Source organism: Syngnathus typhle, linkage group LG8, assembly GCF_033458585.1.
Source record: "Syngnathus typhle isolate RoL2023-S1 ecotype Sweden linkage group LG8, RoL_Styp_1.0, whole genome shotgun sequence".
NCBI lineage: Eukaryota > Metazoa > Chordata > Actinopteri > Syngnathiformes > Syngnathidae > Syngnathus > Syngnathus typhle.
Genome location: NC_083745.1, coordinates 9,244,117 through 9,257,033, shown reverse-complemented (window position 1 = coordinate 9,257,033; position 12,917 = coordinate 9,244,117). Strand labels below are relative to the sequence as shown.

Genomic DNA, 12,917 nt, shown 5'->3' with positions numbered 1-12,917 from the left:
TGCACACACTTTTTTGTCCCCCCCCCCCGCAGAGACAATAAATGTGTTTGGAATCAATCCTTGTCCACGGTGGGTAGATCATTTTATCATGTCTCTCAATAATAATAAAAAAAAAGCTAATCTATGATAAATTTGTGAACCACTTTGGTATACGTACTAGTTGTACGTAACGTGACAGACGATGAGCGACAGACGTAGACTCACTGCAACAGCGTTATCTAGCGGTTTTGTTTCAACTGTGCATGGAGAATAATGCAGCATCCGCTCAAAAATCGCACATTTCACGACAAATCCTTTGGCCAGGAAAGGTTTTTATTCCTTAGAAATTGTAGTCGTGTCAGGTCTAATAACGACTCATCGCCTGCATTTAACAGTAGTGTCCATTTATGTCGTAGTCATTGATTTAGATAAATTGTGATTACTAAATGGTTAAATTGTACTTGTTTAATTTTACCATGGGCATGTGGGACCTATCAAAGATTTATTAATTACTCTGTAGTGAGTTAGCATTGCCAAGTGGATTTAAGTTTGACAATCATCATGTGCACTGCGGTATCAATAGCAGTAAACATATACATTTGGGCGATTCATCATATTTTATTCAAACGCATATCTAAAAAACTTAATTTGTAGGAATTGTTACATTCTTTGCTAGTAATATATTTGGACTGACTTAAAACGGGCTTTGCAGGACTTCACAAACCTGGAAATGACGAACCAAAGGTCTGGAGCACTTGATTGACCCAACAATTCAACCAACCACAAGCTCACTGTTCCGTTCTTGTCAGCCAATGTCAGATGGTCTCGAATCGAAAACACTATTTCACGCCGCAATCACGGTAGGTTGAGCCGAATGAGCACCGTAGATATTTGACAGCTTCACAGGTGAGAGAAGCGGCTAAAGGCTGTCACACTTTGCATTTCTATTTTACCCCCCCCCGGCGCACCGTTCACAGTGAGCCTGGGTTTGCCACAGTCAAAGATCAACCTCTCGAAGACCAATTACTCCGGCAGCATGAGCAAAAAGAAAAAGGATTGGAAGACTGAAAAAGGTAAGGCTTGATTTGAGGAGGAATGTGGAATTTTCTGCTCTTCATGGCTGACAGACAGCGTAGATTCTATTATGATGAAAAATGGACCAGCACTCTTATTGTTTCCCCTTGTGGCTCCAAACTACTTTTCATTTGCACGAATCGCACTAAGTGCACGCATGCTGTGAGGATGCGCCTGCTTGGCTACAGTTATTGCGTGTGAATGCATTGAAAACACTGTCTACTCTCCCCAGGCTACTTCGTATTTAGCTTGCATCCAGAGGACCGCTTTTGTTGTCATTCACCTGTCGGAGTAAGATCCGCTGCAAGAAACCGACGCGACGTGTGATGCTCACTAACATGCACATGAGACAAACATTGCAGCGACTGCGAGACCACAAATGTTTTACAATTTGCAAGATTGTGCATCATTGGTGCCTCGTGAAAATATAAAATATTGATATATAATGCAGTTTCTTTTAACTTTCATGCTTGTCAAGTGCAGGTGTACCTGCAACTGGTTATCAAATCATTGCTGCTTCAATCTACATTGTGTCAATGGATGAAACAAATTTATACAAAGTTTCTTACCACCTACATCAAAATATTTACTATGCATTTTAGGTTTTTTCACAGTAGCATGGTGGGCCAGTTATTTTCACAAATGCTTAACAGTTCTGATGTTGGGAATTTGAATCTAGGCTCCTTGTGTGGCGTTTGCATGCACTGGTGAGTCCAGCTTCCTTTCACATTCTTCCAGCAGGTTAACTGAAGATTTGATATCGCCTTAAATATGAGCGTGAATTGTCATTTACATGAGCAACAAGTCTCACCTTTAACGTTAATGAGGACACATGGATGGATAATGTACATGTGCTGCTTGAGGAATTTACTGAAGAGGACTTGACCAGGTGATGCCTTGTTTTTTGGTTGCGTTTGGAAATATTTGATGATCATGACCTCACTGTTAAATATTTATGTTGAATGTGGCTATCTTTAGGTGTATGTTTTATAACCCCTCCTTTATGTCAAGGTAATTATAATTCTAGGGATCTCTACCTGGAGCAGGCAGCAGCGTAATAATGAAGAATATCACATTTCATATTCTGAGCTCATCCATTACCTGTTCTACTTATAGCTTACTGGTGTATACTGAGATAAAGACCTTTAAAGCGTCAAAAAAAGTTTCAGAAGTTCATTATCAATTTAATATATATGATTATAAAGAAAATCTGTTGAAAGGCTAAAGACGTGCTTTTATGCTTTGATCATTTTAGACATCCAGTCATACCAAAATAAACAAGTATAGTGTTGTGGTGAGTACCAAAACATGGCAGCCTGAATGGTGGTCATCTTTTTGCTGAAGAGGAATAAGCCAGAAGTGTTTCTATGGTTTAAATATGACTCAAATGTATGTATTGGTATTTCTCTTATATATATATTTTTTTGTAATTTTTCTTTTTGTGTTTGCTTTTTTTGTTTGTGATTTGCACTTCAGGGCCACCATAAATGTTTGACAGGGCAATCAGTTATTAAAATAATTGTTCGCTATATCCTTCTCCTATATGTAGTAGTAGTTGTAGGGATAGGGCAATGGAATAAGAGGAAAATAAAACACTTGAAAGGCAAATAGAAAACAAAAATATATGGAAATTCTAACTGGTTATCAGGTCAGTATTAGTTTCCTCCTGAGCCCCTTTGAAGTGCCCTTGAACTGCTCAGGGGCAATATTATAATTTGCCAAACAATATCTCTCTTCCTTAGTGCATAGCATGCTGATTTATACTTTTACTTTGATGTATCCTGATACAAAATATTAAGAAAACTTTATGAAAATAAAGTAAAAAAATAAGGTTAGAAACAATAAAGACTATAATTGGAGTATAGTCCTGTATATAATTCTAAACACATTTCATCACTGAAAAATAAAAAGAGAAACCATGGTCACCTTGTGGTTAGAATGTTTTTGTCTCTCAGTTCTGGGTTCATAGGCCCATAAACTTTCTGTAGAGGTTTTGCATGTTCTGCCTGTCTGTTTGCATATCTAACTAGTCTAGTCTATTTATTTATTATTTATTAGTTATTGTTTGTGCCTTCTTGTTTTTATTTTGTGTCGTCTACTTGTATGTTTATCGTGTACTGTGTCTCGTCACCGTGGGATGGAGGAAACGGAATTTCGGTTTCTTTGTGTGTCTTGACACATGAAGGGATTGACAATAAAGCTGACTTTGACTTTGACTTTGACTTTATTCTAAGATTCCGAAAACAGGTTACTAATTAAAGCCTCTGAAGTGTCTATAGGTGTGACTGGGATTTCATATGGCTGGTTTGTTTTACATCCCCTGACCAATCCAGGGTGTTACAGGTAAACTAAAGAAGACAAGCAGTGTTTAAAATAAAAGGATAAGCAGGGATATCACAATACAGTATGTAGTCCTTACAAGTTCCGCAGTTTTACAGTCTGATAGTAATTACTGTTTATTTTTAACAGAGAGACTTCTCCGCATGGACCTTGATGAGAGACGTAAGGAGGGCTATCGTCAAGATTATATAAGTCTGGACAAGATTCCAACCTGGAGAGAAGAAAACTACTGTAAGAGAAGACACTAATGCTGCTCAAATTCTGGCAACACACTTTGCATTACAGTACTTTCCAGTAAACAGGCCGTCAGGAAGACAATTAGACCAAACATGCTATTACTTTTTTTGATTAATGACCACAGCAATGTGGATCACCCTTTATGTACAGTCGGAGAACATTCAAGTTAGTGTTCTGAAAGAGAGGGTAAAAAAAAAAAAAAAAAAATCATCTACAAACAATATAAACACATTTTACTCCATCTTTTTAAGTTTAACACGCACCCAAATAATACAACGGCATCAAAATGCCCGCTGTGGAAAGTAGTAGCATATAGGCACCCACAAACTTGTCGAGTTTCTTCACCGCTTATTATTAATTGTGGTCAAATTACACATTGTCCAATGTGACTACCAATGCTTCATAGTAAATGCCGCACAAAACTGTACACTTGATGTCATATTTAAAAACACACTGTATTGCATCATTGAAATTTGTGCATGCACCAGAAGTCATCCTAATATATCGTGGTGAGATGATTGTCTATTTTCATTTAGCTGATACAAAAGAAGATGGGACGCTTTTGACAGGTGGAGGTGGCCTGAATGACAAAGTATCTCTCTATCAAGGTGACATTACTGTCCTGGAGGTGGATGCAATTGTCAATGCTGGTAAGTACTCTGACCGTTGACCCCGGTTGTTAGTGAGCTTCCATGCCTTAAGATGCATTATTTAACAACATGTTGCAGCTACCGTATTAGGTAAACTTTTGTCCAAGTTAAGGATTCTCAACTTATTTCTACATACAGTTCCTTTGCACCAATTTGCCTCGAGGTAGTGGCGAAGAAATAATATTACTGTATTGACCTAAGCACAACAGCGAGTAGGCGAGGTGGTTGACGAGGTATGTGGTGGTTTACTGCACTACTCAAAATTTATTTGGATTTCAGGATAACCTAAAGTGCACAATAACTTTTAGAGGTGAATTAACTTTGACCTTGTTTAAGTCTTCCAATGCACATGTCCAACTTTTCACTGTTTCGGTACTTTTTTCAATTTGCTCTTGTCTAACAAATTCAATGGGAGAAATTCACAATAGGCGTGTGAGTCAATAATTGATTATATTTGAAATTAAGAATTGGTCGGATTAATGTTAACATAAATTTCATCTTGAAACGTTAATCACAAGGCCAATGGACCCTAAGTTTTTGTTTGTAGTGAATATAAATTAGCATACTTTTTCTTAGTACACCTTTAGCGTATGCCTTTGGCAGGATTTCTTACTGTGAGAGAATGACCTTACCAGTCAGAAGTTAGATAATGGCAAATAAGAAAAGGAAAAAAAAAAGCGCCCATTTTTGGATTTGTTTTTGACTTAGTACTGGACTTAATGTTATGCAATGCTCTAAAGTTTGTCTGCTCACAACCTACATGATGTGTCAGACTTGTTATTCCTGTGCTTTTTTCTATTTTTTTTTTTTTTTTTATATAAACACATTGCTATGTAACAGCATTCAATATCTCCTGCATACAGCCTTATTTGAGGTCCACTGAGTCATAGTATGATTTTAAAAGAGAAATAACAATAATTTGGTGTTTTATGTTTGTTTTAATTTAAGAGTGTTAAGGAAAATGTTAACAAACTATCCACGTATTTTCTGAACTGCTTATTCTGACTATTTGTTTACAAAACCTGACTCAAATGTATCATTTATTTATTTTTAGTGTTCTTTTAGTTTAACATCTACATACACAAGTGAGTTATTTTGAACAGAAAAATACGTTCTTCCGCTTTGAACATCAAGTAACTTTTGAAAATCCATGACATATTTTTACTTCATTTTGTTGGCCATAATAATTCCTAAAACCTATTTGACTCATAAATCGATCAGGTTTTTGTGCAATAAAAAGAAACAAAATGAAACCAAGTAAATTTTAAAACTCTTTCCATTGGTAATTCCACCTGTAACATGTACAACTCCATCAAGGGAAAAAATATATATATTTGAGAGGAACAGTAAAAATATAGAGCTAGTTGCAGAAGTGTGCACACCCTCTTATAACTGGAGATCTGACCGGCTTTAGAAACAAGCACTAACATTCAAACTGATGTCAAAAGGCAGTTGTCACGCCTGACCCCGTTTTAAGTGCCTCTGATCAACCCTGTATACATTTTGTATGTTCTAGTAGTAGGCATTTCATTATATTGAGTCTGAAGATTTTGTGGTAGTCTTGGTATTTTTGGAATTGTTCATAGTTACCTCCCACTTGATGAAGGCCCACGTTTTTGGCTGAAAGAAAACAATGCTTCACTGTAGAAAATATGCTCTTTTGTTGAGCAACATTGTGGTTTGTGTCAAACTTACCTTTGAAAATAAGGCTAAAAAACATTCAACCCTGGTTATATTGTACCAAAAAGGCCTTTTCGCACTGTATTTGATTTTCTTGATGTTCACCTCGGGACAAACTGCAGGGACGCAGCACAAACTTTCCCATATTTGGAAATAGGAGGAAGTAGCCCGATGGTTTGGATTTGAAGTGCGTCGTGGTAATCTCCAGCACACTGTTGTTCCATATTTTTGCCACTTAAAGTGCCTTCAGTGTGGTAAATGTGGAACTTCTTTTGTAACCTGACTGATACCTTTGAACAATGAGAGCTCGTGACTTATGCTGTCAGATGTGACTACAAAAATGTTTGGAAAACCCGACGAGAACACTTGGATTTTTAATGACACTTTATATGTTGGCAGGCGTGCTGTGATTTAACATTGGTTGGAATGTGATTGGCAAATTCTGAACATATCCCCCAGTTTCAACAGTGTGCACGTTTGTGCAATGGAATTATCTTAGTTATTTTAACTTCCCTTTTAAAATGCAGTGCATTTTTTTCTTTCAGTTGAATACAGAACATGTTATGCAACAGGTGCCATCAATGGGAACAATTCAGAAGTTTTCCTATGTTTTTGCCATAAAAACCTTTTTTATTTTATTTTATTAATGATGCTTTCCACACTTGTCTTTTCAACCCACTTCATGAGTGATCACCTGACCTATGTAAATGTACAAGGCTATTACATTAACCTTGCATAGAGACTTTTTATGAATGATATGATTATATCAAAATCAAATTCCTTTGAGTGAAGATGTTGATGAACATTTAATTAGTTAAGTTTGGAAAAAAAACACTTTTTTTTGCTGGTTTAACATCCCTGTTGTAATAGTATTTTCTTAACCTCCTTATTCACTGTTTGCAAATGATCCGTACACACACACAGCCATTACGTTAAGTCGTGTTGATTTTGAACGAAATGAGTGGTGTATAATGTATGCTGAAATAATAGATGGGAATAGCAGACTGCTCTGTTGGCTGACTCTAATAAATGTAATCTTTTATGTAAATAGCTACCCTGAGGACTTGGTGACATGGCATTCGGAATCATGGTCGTCTGTGTTGTTTACACAAAGATATGTATTTGTATGCCTAATAGGCCCTTGACAAAGGCTTACATTTCCTTAACTTGGAGTGGATGCATGTGATTTGCTACTGCTGGTTTTGTGGTGGAAAGACTGATATTCCAAAAAAAAAAGCAATTATTGTTCAGCCAGATGGACTTTTCTTTGTGGAAAGTATACTGACAGACATTTTTTACTCTTTTTCATGAATTAATTTAAATGCATTAATTAAACTAATTTTTTTATTTCAGCAGTTAGTGTTTCCTGAAACTCTTGAGAAATATTCTGTGGTCATTTATATGTATTGAAGTTTTTAGTCAAAACAGCAATGTAAAACGAATTACAAAGGTTAATAATTTTATGAGCCCTTGTGCTCCCACTTTTCTAGTGGTTGCCTACAGCTTTTAGAGGGTGTCAGTTTGCTTTATGTCCACTGTTAAAGTTTAATTATTGGAGCCATTGGGTTTTTAATGCTCCCTTAATTATGTTGGGCTGGCGGCTCTTCCGTAGATGCCTACATGGTGAAAGTCTTTGGACAATATTAGCCTGCAGTGTCTGTGGTCACACTATGGACTGACTCCACTGTCTAGAAGTTTTTTTTTCCTTCCCCTTCTGTATTCTATCATTTTGGTGCATTACCGGAGGTGGAAAGAAGATGTCCTTATTGCACAGAAAGTCAACCCGATTAGGGGACAGGAATTTATTTTGCCTGCCTTTTCAAGCTGTAATTTGGACCAATACACACAAGTGACACCTGAGTGTACCTAATAGGATCAGCCAAACTATACCCTCAAAAAGTATACATATATTTCTTTCAAGTTTAGATACAGTATTGGTTTTCTGTGATTAACTGGGAACTAGTAGTTGGTGTACAAGTGTTTTAATGCGGCTGTCACTGCAATTTCACGAAATTTTTTTTCAAATTGTGCGTCATGCATGAGGCTCCAAGTTGAACCCCCCCGCCACCCACACACGCACACACAGATACACATTTGTGTCACACGATAATAGAAGGTCATGCCTCTGCCTTCACAGAACTTGCTGCTCTGCTGAACAGTGAAATGACCCTGGCGGAGTGCTGCATCGGGTTCTGTTGTAGGTCCAGTTAATCGTGTCAGTGCTGAGAGATCACAATGCAGATACACTGTCCAATCAGGGCTTCCTCCTCTATCTACTTGGAAATGTGATCATGGGTAACACACCAGCTGCTTGTTTTCTCCCCTTAAGAATTTAGCCAATAACGACCAAACCACGTTAAAAGAGCATGCAGATTTTTAAGTTTAAATTGCACAAGTTATGCCGAGTGTCTGAAGTATCCAAACAAAGCGTATCTAAACTGCCTCAGATCAGTTTCAGCTTTGTGATAAGATAATACAAATTCCACAGTAAAATGAAATGGCCTAACTTTGTAACTTTAATTCTTTTGCATACTCTGTGAAGTCTGCCATCTGCTATGTTTTGTAATCTTTGCAACTAGTATCTTGTTCTTCCTTGCAATCTGAGCTGTTCACATCAGTCTTTATCTTCGGAGGGATTCACATACTCTGTTTGCCGTTGTGATGTGCACAGGAAAGGATACGCTTTAATAGGCAATTGCTTCTTTTACAGATGCTCAATCAATGCTGTAGTAAAGATAATCAGGGTTGATTCAGTTTAGCAGAGACAAAGAATGATATTATAGGGTGGGTTCGGGAGGAAAATGTCATATTTGTTAAAACTCTTTCTTGACAGAAACAATTGAGAAAATGATTGGAGGAATTCCTGACGCGGAGGGAATCTTGTGTGCTGTTTATCACAAGATGTAATTTCCCATCTTCCAGAGGTGATGTGACAGTACCTGTCTCTGCACCATTCACTACGGTTGCCGAGTGGCTTTGCAGTTTTTAGGCAGAACCCGGTGGGGAGAAAGTTCAAAGCCATTAAATACAATTTTTATTATGATACATGCATTATGCATGCACTGTTAGAAGGGGCTTGGTAGATGTGACCATCTGTGACCTGTACATCCCTCAAATTGTGCAGGAGCAGTGACTTGAAATGGTGTTCACTCGGGTGCCTAAAGGGGTCACTGTGGTCCCAGCTTTCACTGACATATCCAACGGAAGACCTGGTTTATCAAAGGGTGGCTGAGATGGTTCTTAGGCACAGCTGTATCAATTCTCCTTTTCTGCTTTCTCTCGTTGTTCCTTTTAAAAGTGTTTTAGGCGGTAAATAGAAAATTGAAGATCTTCGAAAATGTCAGCTCCTCTTTATGTTTATCAGGCTAAGAAATAGCCAATACTGAGATGGTGCATATTTTATTAAACCAACCTGAGAAGTAGTTCCAATTTTAGCTCCACACATCATTTTATGCTAAATATCTGGATAAAGAGTGACACCCTGATAGCGACCCCATCACCCCGACATACCATTGAATCGATCTGTAGTTATGCAGATAAAATATTGCATTCTTCTCTGAGATGAGTATGGAGGCATGTTAGGTGAACTTATTGAAGCAAGACTGAGGAAAAAGGTCTGATGTTTCTTATGATTGTCTGGATAGAATGTGTCTGAAATTGTGTATAGTAAGTATAGTGGGTTTTTTTGTGTGTGCGTGTATATACACACACACACACACACCTGCTATGTTCCTGTGAATAAATTTGTTGAAAAAAGTATAGGTGGCATACATTTATTTTCCTTCGGGTTGTAAATTGTGAAAAAGCTAATTGGCAAGTTTCTTCATGCATCAATGAGTGTAATGATTGCCTAATTGTCATTAAATAAAATAAATGCATCAGATTATCACTGTATGGTTTTAAAGTTAGAATAAATTTATGAATAGATTTGAGTAAAGATTGCAGTGACTGCTGACTTTTCTTTAAGGTTACTGTATGTAGACATGCACTGATTAATTTAAATTATATGATGCTTCAGGTATTGAGAATATTGAATATTTTGAAAATTCCAGTATTCCAGTATTTTGTTCGTTTGTCCCTGCTGCGGTGATGCATTACGTTTGTGATGAGGTGACCTTTTAATTGAACATCCTCCATCTAAAAACCACCCCCTGCAAATGCAACGAAAGCCAATAATCACCAACAGCTCTCCGGGTCATATTGGCTGCACAGTTGTTGTCCTCATGGATGCTAAGCATTGACTGGGCATCCTGATGAAATGGATTTTCCTCTGTTGACACAAGTGATTGTGTGGTTACTGTAGAGCTTAGGGAATGTGGAGTCATTATAGATAAAGTGCTTCCTTCTGTGGAATGAGAAACACGTCAATGTTCTCTCGGCTATGATGAACAGTGCCATGTCTGAGAAAGGTCCAGAAGATACGACTCTATTAGGCTTGATTGACTTAATTCTGAGTGATCTTCCTGCTAAGTCAGTATTTTTAGTGACTAATGGCTACTAAAGAGCACTATCATTTACTCTTATGGAAAAATGATCTCCGTAACTGCATTGAGATGTTTTTCTTTAAGCAGGTAATGCATGATTCGATTGCAAGTGGTGTTTACGTAGTGCTGGCCTGACTTTGGCTTGCATGCTAAGAATTTACAGATACTGGGCGTGATTTACTGCAGGAATAGGCATGTCACACTCTGAGTTGCATCCTGATAATGAGAAAATATATATTTATCCAATATTGAATTTGCTCACAACTCTGGTTATTTTTTCTACTATTCAAACCCTTTGTTGTCGAAGGCTGGATCTTTTATACATTCATTGACAAATAAATTACAAAAAAGTATTAGTATACTATGATATACATTGATTCAATAAAAAAGTCACGTTTTGTACACATTTAGAATTATATTTTTGTGTTAGGAAGTGTGTGGTCCTATGTGCCCCCCCCCCCCCCCCCCGATAGCACTAAATACATTTTTTGGCCCCTTCCATCATTTAAGTTACCCATCCTTGATTTACATTCTATAAAATTACCCAGACAGCCAACCCAATTTTAGTTTGACAAGATGTCATTTGCATAACACATGACAGCCAGGAATTTTCAATAAGTCTAGAAGCGTTTCAAAAATGCACTCGTTAATGCAAAAGGGTTCAAAGGTTTGCTTCAAGAGTAGCTATAGACAAGCTGATGATTTGTTGTCATGTACACACAGGCAGCAGTGATACTTGACTTGGAGATTGTGCTACCTCCAACAACCTACATTTTGTTTAACCTCACTCAGTTGTGGCACCATAATGGGATGATGGCTTCTTCCATTAGCATGATTAAACTGACAAATAAGTGACTTAAGAGAAACCCACTCAACTCAGAGGTTGCAATTTGGTTGGCCTTTGATGCCTCAGCTGGCCATGGAAACAATTTAATCTCTCTCTAATAGAATCTCCGTCCCCGTCCATGAGCAAACGAAGTAGATTAAGGTTTCCAATAAGTCGAAGACTACACAGCCTTTGTGATGGATCAGAATTCCCAATGCGGTCAGTGAGGTTTGAATAAGATGGTAAAACAAAAATCTCTCGGAACCATGAGAAGACGGATGGCGTAAAAGATGGCCTGAATAAAGTAACAAACTCCATTTACATTACTTAACTACCTTTATGATCGTGTCAGAGTAATCTCAATGCATCATACGTTTAAGTTTTTTAAGTGTTCATACTTTGATTAAGAGTAATAAAATAAAAATTCTGATTTTACTCAGTGCCTGAGTACTTACTCTAATCAAGGGGTGTCAAACTCATTTTTTTCCGCGGGCCGCATTGTAGTCATAGCTTCTTTCGGAGGGCCATTATGACCATCAACCCAAATAAATATGTGCACCTCATTATATACAGTAAAAGCTACACAACAAACTGACAAATAACTCGTTTTCAAATCAGACGAGGAAGATATTATAAAGTGAAGACAGTTTGCAATTCTAGTAATGACACGAATTTGATGCGCAATTTGTCTTCGTGGGCCGTATTTGGCCCCCGGGCCTTGGGTTTGACACCTGTGCTCTAATCATACTACTTGTTGGTTTTACTTGAGTCATACTCTGAAGTAACTTTATAAAAATTCAGCTTCTCTCTCCATCTCTGTTTAGCGGTGCAATCACTGTAAGCTGTATCTAGGTCACTGCTTTATGTTCTGGCTGATTGTGAAGCAAATTATATCTCAAGTGGCTAAAGTCTGTTGTTGTAAATAGTTAGTAGCTACCATTATTTTTATATGAGCCTTGGAGATAGCATCCATCATTGTCATACTGCCTGAAGCAGGTGTCTGTCAGAATCTAATTTGGGGAAGCTGGCCAAAGTTATGATTGCAATCTGTTTTTTTTTTGTCATAGGCCAAATACAATGCAGTGACTGTTATATTTATAGGCATCCTCTGAAAGCTTCCAGGTGAGGAAGAGAAGATGAAGAGCTAGAGATTGGAGGAAGTTACGACAGGCAAGGGAGTCGGATGAGTGTGTTGTGTATCACCAGATGTAATTTCCCATGTTCCCCAGATAATCAGGCAGTACATGTCTACTCGCAAGCCGCTGCTGTTACCCGGTGGCTGGGCAGTTTTGTTGATTTAAAAATACACTAGACTGCAGTGGATATCTTATCTTAGTTGGTTTCCTATTTTATAGACTGGGCTGCCCATAAAAATGTTCTCCAAAGAACACCAGAGGTTCTTAATTCGTGCTCATCAAAAACAAACTGCTTCAGTCAACACTGTATTCAATCACATGCTATCGTCAAAAATACTCATCAATAATCATCAATGCTTAATTTTTTTTTTTAATCTTTCATTAACTACAGAAAACTGTTTTTTATTATTTATTTTGTCAGAACTTTCCACAAAACCTGAACAAAATGTGAAAAAGACCATTCAATGTCGAGCATCCGGGCAGTAATGAAATGCTTTGTTATTGCTTTGTG

General features: G+C 37.5%; 1 protein-coding gene across 4 annotated transcripts in view; it reads left to right on the top strand.

Annotated features, from left to right (window-relative positions):
- Positions 1-819: 819 nt before the first annotated feature.
- The window catches only part of macrod2 (mono-ADP ribosylhydrolase 2), a 273,703-nt gene continuing 261,605 nt past the window's right edge, over positions 820-12,917 (top strand). For 2 of the 4 annotated variants that reach the window (XM_061285244.1, XM_061285241.1), the window contains exons 1-3: positions 846-1,052; positions 3,523-3,624; positions 4,167-4,280. In XM_061285244.1, the coding sequence (XP_061141228.1) occupies positions 1,016-1,052; positions 3,523-3,624; positions 4,167-4,280 (253 nt within the window). In that variant the 5' untranslated portion in view covers positions 846-1,015. Of the gene's footprint in view, positions 1,053-3,522; positions 3,625-4,166; positions 4,281-12,917 lie in introns of all 4 variants that reach the window. The other 2 variants (XM_061285242.1, XM_061285243.1) reach the window with 2 other exon arrangements.